This window comes from Pseudorasbora parva, chromosome 1 (genome assembly GCF_024679245.1).
Source record: "Pseudorasbora parva isolate DD20220531a chromosome 1, ASM2467924v1, whole genome shotgun sequence".
NCBI classification, from domain to species: Eukaryota; Metazoa; Chordata; class Actinopteri; order Cypriniformes; family Gobionidae; genus Pseudorasbora; species Pseudorasbora parva.
In genome coordinates, this window is record NC_090172.1 from 58656795 (window position 1) to 58675859 (window position 19065).

At 37.7% G+C, this 19065-nt stretch overlaps 1 protein-coding gene and 1 long non-coding RNA gene across 3 annotated transcripts in view; one reads left to right on the forward strand and one right to left on the reverse strand.

Moving 5' to 3' along the window:
• Window positions 1–6850, reverse strand: part of LOC137078951 (uncharacterized) — a 28872-nt gene extending 22022 nt beyond the window's left edge. The window contains exon 1 of the long non-coding RNA XR_010905380.1: window positions 6707–6850. This is a non-coding gene — a long non-coding RNA (uncharacterized lncRNA). The remainder of the gene's footprint in view (window positions 1–6706) is intronic.
• tmem88b (transmembrane protein 88 b) lies at window positions 539–18494 on the forward strand. 2 transcript variants are annotated; one of them, XM_067446736.1, is made up of 3 exons: window positions 539–848; window positions 8694–9066; window positions 14373–18494. In XM_067446736.1, the coding sequence occupies exons 2-3, from the start codon at window positions 8695–8697 to the stop codon at window positions 14652–14654; spliced, it is 654 nt and encodes a 217-aa protein (XP_067302837.1). In that variant the 5' UTR covers window positions 539–848; window position 8694; the 3' UTR covers window positions 14655–18494. The 2 variants fall into 2 exon arrangements, with proteins under 2 accessions (XP_067302837.1, XP_067302830.1); XM_067446729.1 differs by having other exon boundaries at window positions 540–848; window positions 8689–9066; window positions 14373–18493.
• Window positions 18495–19065: the final 571 nt, after the last annotated feature.

Here is a 19065-nt window from a genome sequence, read left to right on the forward strand (position 1 = left end):
TTCATTAGCCTGAACTAATATTTAAAAATATTAAAACGTATATACATACACACACACACACACACAAACATATATATATATATATATATTTTTTTTTTTTTTTTTTGACACAATACATAAAAATAAACAAAAATGGCCCTGAAAAGTCCCCTAAAGGACTGATTGTTGAATAACAACTGCATTATGGGTGGAGGATGATGGATAGCATGAGCTTAAACACAGATCGCTTGGGCAATATCAACCAAACCACCACAAGATTACAGGAAAAACAACACTTGGCACCATGTGGTCAGAGCAGCTGAAGTTTGAGCAGAGGAGAAAGGAGGTGTGGAAGATGTGGTGTAAATCTGAGGTGGTTTTATGTCCTCTCTATCCATCAGCAGTAATTAAAGTCTTCACTTCGGCTCTTTAAATAAACATTCCTTCCCCCACACACAAAAAAAGTAAAGAAAGGGAGTGAGAGGAGAAGAGAAGGGTGAGGAAAAGGGGGGAGGGGGCATGAGGGAGGCACAGAGAAAGGCACCGCTATAACTGCCAGGCAGGATACATCCATATCTCAGTCTGCCTCACTACGAGAGAGAGAGGGGGGACTAACATACAGACAATCTGAGACAAAAACCAGCTACACATCAGAGAACACGAGAAATGAGAGCAAGGATCAGCCAGGAGTGCACCAAAGGGAAACGGTTTTAGAATTTTAAAGATTCTAGAACTTCTTGAACAAGGAATTCCAAAAAAAAAACAAAAAAACCCAACAACAACAGGACGAGAAAAACAACAAGGACTGCATGTTGAGTTAGACAAAGGCAACAAGAAGAAGAAGAGGACTACTGGACTCACACCATCAGGTGAGAGTGTGTGTGTGTGTGTGTGTGTGTGTGTGTGTGTGTTGGGGCTTGATAAGGTGCACGTGAGACTGACCTATCAGAGGCCACAGTGGAGGAATGTTTGGAATTCATCTATCTATCTATCATCTATCTGTTTGATCGCTTTTTAAATGTTAATTCACATAACCGTTAGATCAACAATAACTATGCATGTGCATTTCTGCATTGTGTTAAGTGTTGCATGTGCATACCTGCTACCTTTCACTGAAAGACTATTTCAATCCTGACAACTCTTGGGAGTTAATTATTTAAAGGGATACTCTACTGATTTTATCATATTAAACTATGTTATTCCCTTAACTAAGCCGAGTTGATCCATCCCTCTCTCGTCTCAGTGCGTGCTCTTAATCTCTCTGACGCGCGGTGATGATCTGATCGCATTTAGCTTAGCCCACTAAGCCCAGTTCATTCACTATGGTACCAAACAGAGATCAAGTTAGAAGTGACCAAACACCTCCACGATTCCCCTATTTAAATACAGTTACACAAATAGCTGAACGATCCGAAGTATGGTGACAGAAAATAAAACGTGGCGCTTTTCTAAGCGGATTAAAAAGGAGAACTATAATGTGTGGCGGAATAGCACTTCTGAGAGTACTTCGGCTCGGCGCAGTAAAAAGTCACGCCTGAAAAATCGAAGTACTCTCAGAAGTGCTATTCCGCCATACATTATAGTTCTCCTTTTTAATCTGCTTAGAAAAGCGCCACGTTTTATTTTGTGTCACCATACTTGATCGTTCAGCTATTCCTGTGACTGTATTTAAATAGGGGAAACGTGGAGGTGTTTGGTCACTTCTAACTTGATCTCTGTTTGGTACCATAGTAAATGAACTGGTCTTAGTGGGCTAAGCTAAACGCGATCAGATCGTCACCGCGCATCAGAGAGATTAAGAGCACGCACTGAGACGAGAGAGGTATGTATCAACTCGTCTTAGTTAAGGGAATAACAGTTTAATACGAAAAAACGGTGGAGTATCCCTTTAAATAATTAATTCCCAAGAGTTGTCATTATTTAAAAATAGTCTTTCAGTGAAAGGTAGCAGGTATGCACTTGCAACACTCAACAGAAATGCTGCTGCTAGAATATATTAAAACCCCCATAGCAGAGTCTACAAGTGGTGCTGGGGAGGAGGAGGGGGAAACAGGTGTTTTTATAAATCACACAGCAATCGCAGGCTAAGTTATGAATATATGGAAGTACGTCTGGTTGGCTAATTTTATGGCGTTAGAGCAGGGGTTTTTAAACTTTACGATGCCAAGGACCCCCATATAGGATGCACCTTTATGGGGGACCCTCTTAAATCCATCGATATATTTTTATGTATGAAAAAACATTTAAACTGTTAGATAGATAGTAAGTATGCACTGTAAAAAATTTGTGGTGTTTTTTGTTGGTTTAACTTAAAAAAGTAAGTAACCTGGTTGCCTTAAAATTTTGAGTTTATTGAAATTAAAAAATTTAGTTGATACAATGAAGGAAATTAGTTTAATAAATAGAAACTCAAAATATTTTTGTATCTGAACCACATAAAAAATGTGATAAATCATGAAAATAGCACAATTTGGCATGTTTCACTGCGTCATCAGAAATAACACACACATAATTTCCCAATATGCTTACAAAATATTTTAATAATCTTTTAATAAAGGTTGTCGAATCTCAAAAAATGTTCATTGTATTAACTCAAAATTTTAATTTCAATGAACTCAAAATTTTAAGGCAACCAGGTTACTTTTTTTCTAAATATTTTTTTACAGTGTGACATTTTAAATACAACATTGCTTCCAAATTTAAATTGGATATACTTAATGTTGGATGTATAAACCTGACGAAGGTGTTCAATTAAAAATTACTTGTATAAGTAACTTTTACAATAAATGTATGTAGATTGTGTACCGCATTAAGAATTCTGCTCTACGAACCCAGCGAGCATGATAAAATGGACTAATAGTGAGAAAAATTCACTAGCAAGATACAAAGCAAACTTTGGTGAGAAAGGTGAGAAATGTTTAGAAATTAAACAGTTAGATTGGCCAGTAGACTTTGTGTTTCATGCAATGTATGTAAACAGTGAATTACGGTTTAATCAATTAAAATACCCCATCAAGAAGAAAAGGGCATAGATAAAATAAAATGTTATGAATGCTTCTAATATAAATAGCAAAGTACACCAATATGAACCTAAACAGATTTTTAAGTTGCTACATATTGGTAGCTCATTTCTTGTATATGCATAAAATCTGGTTGCTTGCGAGTAATATTTGCTCCAGATTAATTCTCAATTGTGCGATTCCCAGAAAAGTGGAAACGGTGTTCTCCAGGTTTGGCATGGTGTGCGCTTGTGTTCACGTTTCCTGCGAGTGGCGATCGAGTGTTTGTTACACGCGGAGTCACCTGCTGTATAGACGCTAACAAACAGAATACAAAGGCAGGAAGACAAACACAACGGTCAGCAACACACAAACGTGTGCATGTCACCCTCATCATGCATCACTGATGGCATATTCAGGATCTAGTGTTTAAGGGTGAGAGTGTATGCGTGTGTGTGTGTGTGTGTATGTGAGAGAGAGTCGTAGACCATCCTGTATCCATATTTAGATGATTATCGTATGACATTGAGGCCACAGCTGTCTGGTGTGTAATGTATTTATGTAGCATGACCTCGGTCTATTGTTCTGGAGTCCTATCTGGATGGTACTGGAGCCTGGATTTAACCTCAGGTTTAAACAAATATGTGACCCTGGACCACAAAACCAGTTGTACAGGTATATTTGTGGCAATTTGTGGTCATAATGATCGTATATATAGTAAATGTCCTATTTAAAAATGTATTATTAGTAGTAGTATTCATTGCTTCATGTGGACAACTTTAAAGGGGATTTTCCCAATATTTAGATTTTTTTCCATCAGATTAAAGATTTTCAATCAGTTGCCAAATACTGTCATATCCTAATAAACCATACATCAATGGAAAGCTTATTTATTCAGCTTTCAGATGATGTACAAATCTTAAAATTCAATAAAATCAATAATCAAGCCCAATTTTTTTTTTTAAATAAGTACCTGTATGACTGATTTTGTGGTCCAGGGTTACATATACAGTCAAGCTAAAATAATAGTAAAATAATTGAATGTGTGTGCGTGTGAGTGAGTGAGTGAGTGAGTGAGTGAGTGAGTGAGTGAGTGAGTGAGTGAGTGAGTGAGTGAGTATGATAAAGTAAATGTGAATATGTTTGATGTAGGTTTCTGTTTTGCTTTGTGAAATGCTTTGGCAATATGTACCCATGTATGTCATGCCAATAAAGCACAATTGAGTGAGTGAGTGAGAGAGCGAGAGAGCGAGAGATTGGGGATTACATTATGAAATAAGTTTTTTTCTCCAAAACACATTGGAAAATAATTGGCACCCCTCAAATTGTTGAGTAAAATATATCTGAAGTACATTCCCATTAATTCATAGATTTTTTTTTAGCACACCAGGGTGACTAGGAGCATAAAATTGTCCAGCTATGACTTCCTGTTCCACAGGAGTATGAATATGAGGAAACAAAGGTCAAATTCCCTTAATCCTTCATCACAATGAGTAAAACCAAAGAATATAGTTCTGACGTGCAGCAAAAGATTGTTGAGCTTCACAAAATAGAAAGTGGCTGCGAGAAAATAATAGCTTAAGCATTGAAAATCCCCATTTCATCATCAGGGCAATATTTAAGATTCAACTAAAGATTTTACGAATCTGCCTGAAAGAGGATGTGTCTATATCATCCTAATGCACGGCGAGGAGAGTTTTGAGTGGAAAAAGATTCTCCAAAGATCACAGATGGAGAATCGCAGAGTTTAGTTGAGTCTTGGGGTCAGAAAGACTAAAGAAATTGAGCAAACAACCCCTACATCACCACATGCTGTTTGGGAGGGTTTGAAGAAAAATCCTCCTCGCTCACCCAAAGACAAACTCCAACATATTAAGTTATTTAGCGACAACTGGAAATTCAAACGGGACTAGCGCCAGTAATCGGATAAAACTAAAACAAAAATTGTTTTTGGCAGCAAACTCTCAAGATGGGTTTGGTGCAAACTGGGATATAAAGAGATTAAAAGTGAAACAGTGATTGGGTGCATAGTTATGAATTAATTGTAATGACCCTATAGTTGGGCTTTATTTTCTTTAGTGACGATTTCATTTTATTTTGGAATAAAATTACACATAGCCATACACGATAAAAGACGTGTGTGTGTGTGTGTTACTGCGATGTCAAGGCCTCTCACTCATCATCACATCGCCTGTGTTTTTCCAAAAACACTGAAATACCAATTAGTTTCCGCCGCAAAGGGCCAATTGGCTTTCAGATAACAATCAGTCTCTGATTAAAGACCTAATTAAAAGATCATACAAACCTAGTTTCCTGGCGATAAGTGATTTAACCTTGCTCTGAACTTTAGTGGTTAGTAAACAGTGCCAAACCGATGTCAAAGTCAACACCACTGGCAATACTTTATGTAACAACCTTTTTAAATTTTTAAACGCCTGCTGAGGACTCGGAGTGAAATAACCTACAGTTTCCTGCAGCCGCTGTAGTCAGCAAACACAGATCACGATCACAGATTATGTCCAGGATTTGACAGCAGTTTAATCTCAGATTTGAAGATGTCAGGGCCACATTAGTGTCAAATATGAGCAAGTTCATTTAAAATGAGGCTTGCATGATTAAATAGCAAAAAATATAATGAACAAGAAATGTTCAAATTAACCAACTAATGGCTGAATGTTTTAAAACTGCTTTCAAGTATTTTGTAGCTCTATTGCATGATAATGTGGTTCAAGCTTAAAAATATAAAACCTATCCAGTGCATATCCACCTACCTTAAACACATGCTTTGGGTCTTTATCGACCCGGGACATCATTCAAAAGCCTCCCTCTCATTTTTGAAAATAAAGTTAGACATTTAACTTCTTAGTATTCCTCAAGCTATTTGTCAAAAAAGAACATAAGAAAAAAATTATAAAAGCATGTCTGTTTTCTCCTTTTATCTAAAGCGACTTACAATAGAACAACAGAGTAGGGCTGCAACTATATCTTATCAATTAATTTACCTTTTTTAAATTTAAATTAATCGGATTAAAAAAAAATCAGTTTTCTAAAAACACAAAACAAAACACACTATTCCACATCCTGCACAATGCTGTCCTTCAAACAAACCTGCCAAATGAATAAATATAGTGAATCGATATGCAAAAGAGCTGTAAAGCAAAAATCCCTACATTAAAAATTAAGATAAGAAAGAAAAAGAAAGAAAAACACAAACTTAACAAATAAGAGGAATGTTCTGCAGGAAAGCACATTCACTCTTACTGTGATTTCTTTACCCTTTAAATGTAAGAAACGTCTTACATATATATCCAATTACACGCTGTTACCCCTTTAGAGTTACCAGTCATAAAATATTTGAATTACATGTTGACATTTAAACTTAAAATTAACGTCCAACAACAACAGCTAAATTAATATTTTTGTCTCTTCTGTTTGACGCGCATGCGCATTTAGTAAAGTCTGAAGTTTCAACAAAACGTCAGGACAAGCCTTTATCATGCAAAATGGAAATCCTTGCGTAAATTTGTAACACTTACAGATAAGGAAAATGTTATAACCATAAAATGAAAGTTTAACGGAAGCACGCCACACATTATACAGCACACGCATCTGCCAAAACGCCTGACAGGTCAAGCCCTGCTGTTAAACAGTAACGTTGTGCTAACAAATTAGCTTGAAGTTTGAAATAAAGAATGGTCATGTTTTGGGCGGCTTGGATCACTTATTACCTTCCTAGCACCAGCTCACTCCGTTTCTCCGCTATTATTAGATGCAGTTTGTCCACAAAAATGTATTATTCAGAGCTGTATTTTGACGAGCCTCGCGGAAGTTTTCCGTGCACAACGCGACTAATCAAACTAACGTTAGGCCCCGTGTGAATGCGCGTATGCACACGTTTGGGCGTGAAATGTGCGTACGAACGATTTGCATAACAAATCACAATACACCAAAGTTTTCATATTGAGACAAAGTGGCATTTATTTTATTTTTTTCTTAATTTACGATAAGAAATATAGGAACAACAGAAACCAACAGTATGCAAAAATAACAGCCTACTCTGGCTTTATAATCGTGTTAAGAAGTTATATCCTAACAAGACTATAATTACATTGAAGTATATTGCACTAATTATATAAAATAATCCATTTGAAATTATTAAATATTATAACTTAATTTAATCCTACATACATTCAATCATATAAAGTTAAAGAGGAAGAAAAGCTGCATTATTGCTTCAGTTTCTCTGAATAACGCAGATATACGCATATGTACAGCCGGGTAATGTGAGCTCTGTAATCTGGGTCTGTATAAAAGGTGTTTATTGTGATAACAAGTGAGAACAGCACACTTGGCAAGGCTGTAAGGAAAGTGTGTGGAAAGCCCTTATATGGAGATGTTAGGGTGTGTTTTATGCAAATGACTAACCTTGTGCACTTGGCACTCATTTAGAATAAGCTACTCCCAAATTCACTCAAATCAAAACGAGGTTAAGAACAAATTCATGTGTCTAATGTTTTGTGAATCAGGCGGAAATTTTCGTAAGAAATTCTCCTGTGCGTACAAATATGAAAGAATCCAGCAATTATTAATGAATGAGACCCACTAGTGCTCGCGGAATAGCCGTGTCTTCAGCTGCTTAATAAAGTCCCCCCAATAATTGTATCCCTTCAAACTCCACCAAAATGACATTTAAATGCATTTTTCCCCCTGTGAAAATGTCTTCATGCCTTAAAACAACTTGAATGTAACTCTTCATTCTTGCTTCCTTTAGTAGGCTATCTAAAGATTCATGAATATGCAAATTAGTCCCGCCTCCGCTCACTTACACCAGCTCAGCGAGCCACTCGCTCAACTTTGCTGTAGTAAACGCTGCACAATGCTCTTTACAACGTCGAACACATAAGGGTAATTGATTAGCCTTTTGCATGATAACGTTATCAAACAGCTCATAATGTGTTGCTAACATTACACAACCGAATGCTTCAAGCACCTCCATTCTCACAAAACTTGTGAATAAATACCATAGAACATTTAAACAGGAAATGACGGCATTTTACCATATATTTTTATAGCGGAACTATTCGTACGGGATTAGTATACCCAAGGTCATTTTAACAGACCTTTTTCCAGAAGGTAAAAGTCTCGGTAATCTTTACTGATATTGTTCGTAATGATTACCGAAATGGGACATTCGGACGGGACTAAAATCACAGAGAACCTCTGATAATAATCACTTTACCCCCATGTCCCCATGTTGAAAACGTGTTTGTTTTCACTCCTCAAATAAAGATTTGAATGGTTATGAATCAGGGTATTGATTCATGATTCGGATCGTGTGTCAAACTGCCAAAATCACGTGGCATTGGCGATCTGAATCATGAACCAATACAAAGCCGGAAGAGAAGACAATGCTGAATAAAGTCATAGTTTTTGTGATTTTTGGACCAAAATGTATTTTCGATGCTTCAAGAGATTCTCATTCTTAAACTGTGTCCTGAGGCTGAAGATGAACGGAGGTCTTACAGGTGTGGAGCGACATTAGGGGGAGTCATTAATGACAATACATTTCATTTTTGGTTGAACTAACCCTTTAAATAAATCCTGTCCGAATAGGGCTTTAGCTCCTGTATGAATACCAACACACTAAATAATCAATATTCTTCATCAGTGATTACAATTTTTCCATTACACGTTTGTTCTCTATTGTCAGATCAGGATGAGCATGAACGGCACACTGGAGAAGGGGGCTCATCACCAGACCCTCGACCTCTCTGAAGAGCTCCCAACCAACAGCCATCATCACCATCAGCCCAGTTTCCAGCACACACACTCTTTGGCCTCCACTGTGCCTGCCGGGACCCCAGCAGGAGGGTCAGGCGTGGTCGTGCCTCCACCGTATTCGGCTGCAGAGGCTGAAGGGCCGCTGGAGCTCCGGGGCTCGCTGGACTGCTGGGCTTGTTCAGTTCTGGTGACCGCGCAGAACCTGGTGATCGCAGCCATCAACGCCTGCCTGGCTGGGCTGGTTTTCGGCCTCATCCTCACTCCTGCTATTGTCATGGTGGTGTTCGGCTTTCTCTGTCATTCTACGGTAAGAGTTGGGAGAAGTGCATTAAACTGGTCATGATATTATCAAACATACAAAATATATGAAAAGGCTCTTTTTGATGGATGTGATGGAATATGATTTGACACGGCAGCTCAAAGTTGCTCATTTCACGTGATGAGGACATTTACGTGTAGACACAGGTGCAAAAAACAACCTGAAAACTGTCAAAATAAAAATTGGACAAATCATGTACTTGCAAAAAAAAATGGGACATTTAAATATATATATATATATATATATATATATATATATATATATATATATATATATATATATATATATATATATATATATATAAATAAAAAAACAACACAATTGCTAATCATTTTGTCCTAACTTGATTTGATTGTGTTCAATCCACTTAAATATAAATCAAATTGAAGTGCTTTGCCATGTAAAATTCACTTCGATACTTCTTAATTGAGTCACTTAAAATAAATTCATTTCATGATTTTGAAGTTACATGAACAAATTATGTTTGTTTAACTTAATTTTTCATGTGGGACCGATGTACACAATTAAATTATGTAAATCCAACACTTTTTTTTCCAGTCTAACATCAAAGTGAAGACTATTGCGTTATTATGGAGCGCTTTAACTTTAGATTTATGAAAACAGTTCATGAAAAGATCAAACAGTTTCATAGGATCTTAAACTTTCTGCAAATAGAGGCCAAACAATGCAGTGCGCTTATTATGCAAGTAATAATTTAAGTTTTAGTTGCGCTAATTAAAATACCTATGTGTGTAAACTAACTGAGAAAGTATGTTGATTTAAAGTTGAAAACATGACATTGTATTAATCAAAGTAAGAGCCATTTAACAACAATCATATTGAAAATGATTTTATATTCTGAGACAAACGTGGCTGCACTTAAGGAATGTCCTTCATAATCTGGGAAAAAGACTCAGAATAAAAGCTAATCATGATTCAGAGATATTCTTCTAGGGATTTTTGGGAGTTTGGCCATGGTTTCTCTTTGATTCGCCAAGTAATCTCTTAATCTTGGGCATTTCTCAGCAGTTTGAGTGCAGGAGTATTAGCAGGGGCAGGTCAGGAGTTGGGAGGATGACGTCGGAAGAGAAGCGTTTCAGGACAGGAGTGGATTACTGGAGTTTGATAAATAAAAAAATTCTCCTCTCACAGTTGTACAGTGACTACCCTAAGCATTCTTGCACTTTGACCCACAGAAGAATAGACCTACTATTATAATCTCAGCTCTATTCATTTTTGAAACATTTGACTTATTTTAAAGTCGTATCAAATGCAATCACTCAAACATTACTACAGAATTAGCAGACAAGATTCTGTGAGATATCACATGTGGTCTCTTGATAGAAAAAAAAAAACAGCTTAAGCTATCGTGACAAAGCGCCCATGGGTCAGAAAGGGTCAATGTGTGTAAATAAAGGCTGAATTCTTCCAACCTCTCCAATTACCAGACCTTAGGATCAAAGATCAATGGCCCACCGGACCAATTAGTCCCCATGTGACACATATGAACGAGAGGTCAATTTCAAAGGTCTGTAAGGAACAGCAGACCACCGTGGAGAGAATAGTTTGCCAATTCACATAAGCAGTCAACTTCTCAGTCAAAGTCTGTCAAAGACACATAATAGGAAAATTAAGACTACTTGTATTGTGAAGAGCGCTTTAGAAATCAACACGAGTTAAGGTGCAGGAAACTAACAGGAAACCCAGTTGTTGCATGAAATCGATAACCCCCCCCCCACCACCACCACCGCCACCTTCATTGCTACACCTAAATTGCGTACTGCACCTTTAAAGGAAGTGAATAGCCGCATTTCCACCGCAGGAATTTTATCCAGGAACAAGGAACTTTGGGGTGGTACTTCGTGTGTTTTGACCGCAGGAACCAGGGTCTAAATGAAGTTCTGGTTAAATATTTCCCCCTCCAAACGGCCCTGCTCGCGAGGTAGTACTTTTTCAAAGTTCAGGAACTTTCGAGGGCGGGACTTGGGTGCTGAACATACTGATTGGTTGAGCTCACGCAGCTTTTTATTTCAAACCGGCATTTTTAAAAGTCTTTTGTGAGGTTCGGTCTACGTTCAGTAAATATCAGTCTTGGTCTCTGTCTGATGGCGCGCGTTCGTCTCAGCCATCTCACGTTCAATATCCGTAATAGTTGATAATAATACTGTATACATTGTAATTTTAAATCTAGCTTTACAAGCTTTCTGAATATGCTAGTGCTCTTTTCTGTCGTTGTTAATTACCTCGTAAACCTATACATAACCAGCAAAAGCAGCACAGCTTGAATCTCTTCCATACTCGTTATTAATTTTTTTACAGTCTATTTTTCACCATGTAAACGACCTGACCGATTACTTTTAAGTGTGTGTCCTTACATGACGTGACAGGGCGCGCCGCGCTCATGTTGACAAGAGAGGAAAGTAGATTTTTCTGAGGGGTAAACTTTTGATTTCGTAAGTTATGAAGATAATGTTGGAATGATGACAGCGTATTGCCCCAGGCAGTTTTTACTTTAACTGCGCCGACAGAAGAATTTTTTTTTTTCTGAGATGATTATTACACTTTACAACAAATAAATAGCTTATATAATACTGTATTAGTCCTGGTGGCTGTTAAGAGTTGCTATGGCTACAGTAAACACAGTCCAGCTGCTGGAGAAAACAGCGTTGACATTTTTGATGTGGCAGACAAACTGCATGTGACAAAATGATTGCGATTGAAAGTCATCACATGTAAACACCAGATCGGTTTAGATAACGTCTCATGTAAACAGTCCACTAAATCTTTCAATCGGAATGAAAAAAAAAGTGTGCTTGTAAACGCGGATATAGTATCGCGCAAAAATGATTAGCCTACTGTCCGTCACTGACTTGGAGGAGCAGTCGCGCGCAGTCCTACATCACCGGACTAATCTGCCTAATCTTCACGAAACTTTAGATCGCGGTCGAAACGCAGACAGTTGCAGGTCTGGGGGGGAGAAAAGTTCCTGTAACAAAAAGTTCATGGTACAAATTGTTCCCGGTAGTTTTGGTGGAAACGGGGCTTAAGTAAGACTGTGGCCAAAACTGGTACTGCAGTGTTGTATCCCCCCCTCTCCCCCTCCCCCTGACTCGAGGTTGCCAGATTGGCTGCAGGATCAGCAGGAACGTTTGTAGATCTTCAGCTGTGGTAACTAGAGCAGAGCTGGCAACCCAGATGCCCAAACATTACTGTCTTCATGATTGGTCGATAGGTGGAGGGCGGAGCTTTAGGCCAAAACACAACATGTCAACATCAACATCAGTTGAGGGCTGCAACAAAAACTTTTTACTTACAATATCCAGGCGGACTACAGTTGTCAGTGATATATAAGTATTTGAAATTAACATGATTTCTTAATGTCTAGTGACATATCAGGGCCATTTTATAATTAATTGAAATACATTTCTTACATACAGTTCCTTTAAGTACGACTGTATTCAGCTGTGATTTTTACAAGCATCTCCTGGAGTGAAGAAACCTGTCAGAGTGAGAAAGTGCAGCTCCGAACACAGATGGGCTTTATCAGTGTTTTCACCCTCCTACTCTGTTTACTCAGTCGCTCTTTTTTAACTCTGCTTCCCTTAATCTCACAGGGGGATAGATAAAGAATGTGAGGGTCAGTTTCACCCCTCAATCCCCTTCCTCCCATGCAATGTTATTCAACCAAAGAATCATAATTGAAAATGTGATATCCGTCTGAACATACATTACTGTTGCAGCTTCAGGAAGGTTGATGCATCATACAAGGATAAATATGCAACTCATGACAAAAGATAACAAAAAAGCGCCTCTATTATGCTTTTTCAAACATTTCCTTTCATGCAGAGTGTAATATATCACTGTTTGTGAATGTAAAACAGTCTGCAGTTTTAAAGATTAAAATGTATGACGAATAAAGTTATTGTCTCTTAAAAGAAAGAACGACTGAAACGCCTCATCAGTAATTCCAGTTACAAACATACATGACAATGAAACAAATCAGCATTAGTTGCATTATTAGGCGGCTACAAGATATATAACATATTAACAGATAATATATATATATTAACAGAAAATACTAAAGACTCATGTTGACTCAACACGTTGACTCCATTCGGTGCCGGAAGACGCCCCTCTAAGTTGCATTATGCTGTAAACGCAGCTACTGTAGACCAATTACAACAGACTGGGCGGTTCTGGCTATTCTGCCTGAAGTGTTTTTGACATCGGATGCATGTAAACCCATAGGAGATCTCCGAAACAAAAGTGAGAGTCTTTAAAAAAAGCATAATAGAGGCACTTTAAGAGTTTTCAATAAGTTCCAAACCATGTTACACAACCGTCCTTGTGAAAGTGACATTATTACAACGCAGAGGTTTTAATGAATCAGATTAACAGTGGTCTTGTCAAAAAAATTGTCAGAATGAAAAAACTCCCATCCTTGGAAATAACAAAGATCGACTCACCAAAGAAAATGAGCATGCTGAGTCTGCAAACATTCTTGCAGAGAAATAATCCTCCAGGAAGACCCTCCTCAGCAATGCCTGCACACATCCCACCACTCACAGTCATCATGAAGGGCAAAATTAGCCGTATAGACCAAAACCACAATTTGTACCAGGCTGTAAACATGTCTTTTTCTGCTGTAAAGTTGGGCATTTTAACATGGGGCTCAATGAGATTCTGCTTCTTTCTGGAGCCTTAGTGGCCAGTCGAGGAATTGCAGTTTAAGTCACTTCCGTATTGGCTTCAACAGAAACTACGGGATGTTGGGTTCCATTTGTGCAAAAAATAACATTTGTCCTTGTCAACAGTCTTTGTCAAGTTATTCGGATTAAGTGGTATATGTTGATGTGTGTGTTCACTATATGTCGATTTGCTCTGTCGTCCTTACTGTATTGATCCTACATTTTTCAGATTAAGTCAGAGCTTTAACTATATCATGGGGCTCCAAACCATGTCACGCAACCTTCCTTGTAATCATATCCTTCTAAAATGTTTTTAAATTTTAGCAACACTTTCACAACGCAAAATTGTGATTTTCAGAGGTTTTAATGAATCAGATTGTCCCCAAAAAAATAAAAAATAAAAAAATATATTAGAAAGACAAACCTCCCAACCTTGGAAGTAACAAAGATCGACTTCCTAAAGAAAATGAGTATATTGTGCTTTCGGCAAACATTGTTGCGCAGTGTATCTGTTGTCTGTCCATACCTCAGAGAATAATTCCTCAGCAATACCTGCACACATCCCCATATTTATCCCAAACCTCACCTGTCAAATGTGTGTTCCAGGTGCGTCCGCACGGCTCGACCCCGTACTGCTCGGACCTGCTGAATGACGGCGGCTGCGTGGCTCTGCTGGTCGTGGGCTTCCTGCTCGTCACTCCGCTGCTGGTTCTGGCCTTGGCTGCGTACTGTCGGCTCGCTCGTCACCTGCAGCTGGGTCTGTGCTTCATCCCTTACAGCCGAGCCGTCTACAAGAACCTTCCGGCTACACAGCACCGCGGCCTGGCTGGAGGCTGCTGCGGACGGCAATCTGGGAATAGACACGGGAAGGGAAAGGTGTGGGTGTAGAAGGAAAAATAAAAAGACTCTAGTACTGGAGATATGAAAAGACCTAAAAACTTGACTCGATTCAAGACTTCACCTGAGACTTGTGGAAAACATCCATGTCTTTTGCAGAGGTGGACAGTAACTAAGTACATTTACTTGAGTACCGTACTTAAGTACACCTTTTGAGTATCTGTACTTTACTTGAGTATTATTTCTTTCTGGAAACTTATGACTAACTTCACTACATTTAAAAGACAAATATCGTACTTTTTACTCCACTACATTTCTATCAAGGTCCTCAAAGTTGAAAGTCGTTTCTGTAGCAACTTTGAAATTCATTTTTTTTCTTCTTTAAAAGGTGTTTGATTCCTGAAAGGCTTCCTGCAAAAACCCACTCTTGTAGGGTCACAGCATTTTTTTTAACACTGATCAGTTTATAGCAAAATGGAAGAAGACGGATGTCAAAATGTTCATTTTGGTGAGTATTCACATAGAGTGTATAGGATCCGTGCATGCGGCCTTAAAGTGACAGCAGCTTTGTAAAGAACTTTGTAACTTTTATACAAGTATTTAAATGAGTTTAAGTTAGTCGTATGCTAGCACGTCAGATTGGAGCATCACTGACTGGCTTAAAACATGATGGCATAGTTTGCATTTATACAATAATAATAAAATAAGTAAAGTTCCTTTATGTCAACGCATTTTAATACTTAACTACTTTTGAAAACAAATACTTCTGTACTTTTACTTAAGTAAAAATCTGTTTTTACAACTTTCACTTGTAATAGAGTAATATTTGACCAGTTGTACTTTTACTCAAGTTATTAAGTTGTGTACTTTGTTCACCTCTGGTCTTTTGGCACGGCATTCCCGATTCCGTTCTCTATTTACTACTCCACGTTTTACTATTCATTCATTCACAAATATGTGCTGCAGAAGCGAATTTCAAAAACATCTCTAAACCAAAAATATAATGCTTATGTAATATAGTGAATATATTCTGCACTATATAGTGACCAAAAGTGATGGTCGGAGGGGATATTTTGTTTTTAATGACACGGAAAGGGAACGGTATGAGTGTAGAAGGAAAAAAAGACTAGTACTGGACATATGGAAAGTTGTAAAAACAAATAGCAGACCTAAAAAAAAATCCCTACATAAAAATATTTTAATATAAGGCATTCGTACTCACTGATGAACATGTTTTATACCCACACACTGCTTGTTCGTCAACTTGTTACATGACACAATCAATTAAAACTTTACATTTCTGTGCTTGACATTTATTGGATAATCAAATTAAATTATCCAAAAATATTGTGTATGTATTCTATGTATAACAAACACTATTCCCCTCATACTATACGCACATCTATTAAGGCATTGTCAAACATATTTTGTTATATATTTTCTTATAACATGTACAGTGTTGTATTTTTTCTCTTTTCCCTAAATATGCTATATTAAAATATCAAATAATGCCATTTCACAAAATTGTCAGGCTCATCTGCAAAAATTTTTATTTTTTTCCACAAGATGTATTTCCACAAGATACAAATTCGTCAAAGCCAGGGGATCGAAATAGATAGCCTAGTATGTTATGTAAATCATGGGCGTAGATTACGCGGGGGACGCGGGGGACGTGTCCCCCTCACTTTTAATAAAATGTATTTTCGTCCCCCGCACTTTTACTGGGTCTCACCAATCCTAGTCGACCCACTCCGAGCGGGATTCGAACCAGCGTTACCCTGCGCAGGGGCGGACAAGTTAACAGGGACGCTAACGACAGCCTTCTCTAATATCGGTTGATTGCGCGCTTCTTGAGGTCAGGGGCAAGTGTATTTACATAGAAACCAATGTGAATACATCAAGATTTTCTATGCATGACCTGTAATTTTTTCCGAATCTTAATATGAGGAGGGCGCTCTCACAGAAAGTCCAAAAGTGGATTCGTAATACCCTGTCAAGCTGGAGCTGCAGCCAAGGGCGCCGTAAAGGGGTGGAAGGTTAGGACGATTCTAAGGGCCCAGACTGATTTAGGGCCCAGAAGAGCAGACCCCCTATTTCTTTTCTTATTTATTTTCTCTTTTTTATACATACATTAAATGTGCTTGGGCCCCTCATGTAGTAAATGTGTATTTTGTCCGTTTTGACCATAGATTTTATATTTAAAAAACTAATTTCAAAATGTCAGTCACAACCTTCTCCCCCCTCCCTCACAATGGTTCATTCCACCTGCGCGGTCCGCGCTAGCGTGAGCTCTTGGTTATTGCACTTGCTATGATGAAGCGCAGACAGTCACACACGCAGGTATGTCACATCAAAAGTCGGGGCATCAAAAACGGAAAGAAGGAAAGAGAAGACAGAGAACGCCGAAGTCTACAGTATGTCACACAGTTTTTCAAAAAGAAAGGCAGCTTGCCCTATTCCTCTAACGTTATTCCAAAACTTTCAGAGTTAGCCTACTTATTTTTGTTGCTACATGACCTGCTTTTATCTAGCTAAAATAATTACTGAATTATAATTTACATCCAACAATACATCTCTGCTGTGCTGTCTCCGGGTTATCATGTCTCGTAGACACAGATTCAGTGGCTGCTGCACACCCTTCTCCCACGCCCCCCGTCCCCGTCTCAAACGAACAAGGTGAGCCTGAGCGCGAAACAAAAAGTAATCTACACGCTTCAAAAATTACAAAATCAGTTTGCCATGTTCTGTCACGTGACAGTGCTGCTGCTACGATCAATGCTGTCTTACTTGATGTTCTTAAAGCAGCACTAGGTAACTTTTCAACCTTCATAATATATTTTCAAGACTCTTGTGATGATAAATCGACTTGCAATAGGTTGAATGAGTAATGCCAAGACACACCTGGCATTACTCCTGGTGTGTCTTGATTTTGAGCCCTTTTGCCCTAGCTAGTTTTATTCCTTGACTGATTTAATTATGAGTTAGTTCTAGCTGGTGTTTCCTGATAGAGCAGTTTGACCCAGCTAAAGCTTGTTCATGTAAAATATATGTCAATATGTGTACAATATGTTCTGTTGTGCTTGCAATTGCAATTGAGATAATTAATGTTCTCCCTTTTATGTAAACAAGTACATCTTTCTATATTTGTTTCTTGTTTTTGTAGGCTTTGTACTCATCTTTAGACATTTTAACTATGCAATGTGCTAAATATCTTTTTAAAAGTATACAGGGCATGTTTATTGGGTTAAATTTTATCTGTAAAAATTGTAGGGGGCCCAGAAATTTTGTTTTCCATAGGGCCCAGAATTTCTGGCGGCACCCCTGGCTGCAGCTGAAGGAAAACAATCGTTATGAGTGATGAAACGTGACGACGACAATCAGACGAGTGCGACAATATATGCTTTATGTGTGTTTTTCAAGTCATCTCAATGTAGGCTATTTATTGACAATAAAGTATCATATGAATGATGCAGCTTTTTTAATGTTTAGTATTCTGCTCACCACGGCTGCATTTATGTAATCAAAAATAGTTAAAACAAATTAAAACCGCTTTTTTTCCTATGTGAATATATAGTAATTTATTCCTGTGATCAAAGCTGAATTTATCATCATTACTCCAGTCTTCAGTGACACATGATCCTTCACTAATCATTCTCAGATGAGGATTTCATAATCAAGAAACATTTATGATTATTATCTGTGTTGAAAACAGTTCCCAAAATGTTGTGGAAACCATGATAGCCTACATGTTATTTTTCAGGATTCTTTAATGAATAGAAAGTTCAATGGACAGCATTTATTTGCATTTATTAAATAAATTATCTAATTTGTAATATTAAAAATATCACTTGTGATCAATTTAATGCATGTCTGATCAATAAAAGTATTAATTTCTCTCTTTTTTTAATTTTACCACAAATGTTTAGAAAATTAAGCATCACCATGAGCAGCACAACTGATAATAATCCTAAGTGTGTGTTGATCATCAGATCCTCATCTGAGAATGATTAGTGAAGGATCATGTGTCACTGAAGACTGGAGTAATGATGATAAATTCAGCTTTGATCACAGGAATAAATCACACTTTACTATATATTGACATAGAGAACAGATGAGTTACATCAGAATATATATATTGTTTTACATTGCATAAAATCTATGGACTCTTAATGCAGAAGTGTTTGTAGTATATAAACCAATCATAAAATTGGCAAAAAAAAAAAAAAAAAATAGGAGAATAGGATAATAATATTATAGATATTAATTATTGGTTATTTTTCAGCAGTGTATTTGATATCTTGCCCAATTAAAAGCAAGAGATGCGATAAATTATATTGGTCCAAAAAAAAAAAAAAATGGTATTACAACATTTCTGTCCCCCTCACTTCTGAAAAGATGGCTACGCCCCTGATGTAAATGTTGATTGAGGGCAAAAACAACGAGCTGCTACTAGGGTGACCAC

Coding starts and splice junctions, on each gene's coding strand:
- tmem88b (XM_067446736.1), top strand. CDS start 8,695: ATGAGCATGAACGGCACACTGGAGAAGGGGGCTCATCACCAGACCCTC. Junction 9,067..14,372: donor GCTTTCTCTGTCATTCTACG/GTAAGAGTTGGG, acceptor TGTGTGTTCCAG/GTGCGTCCGCACGGCTCGAC.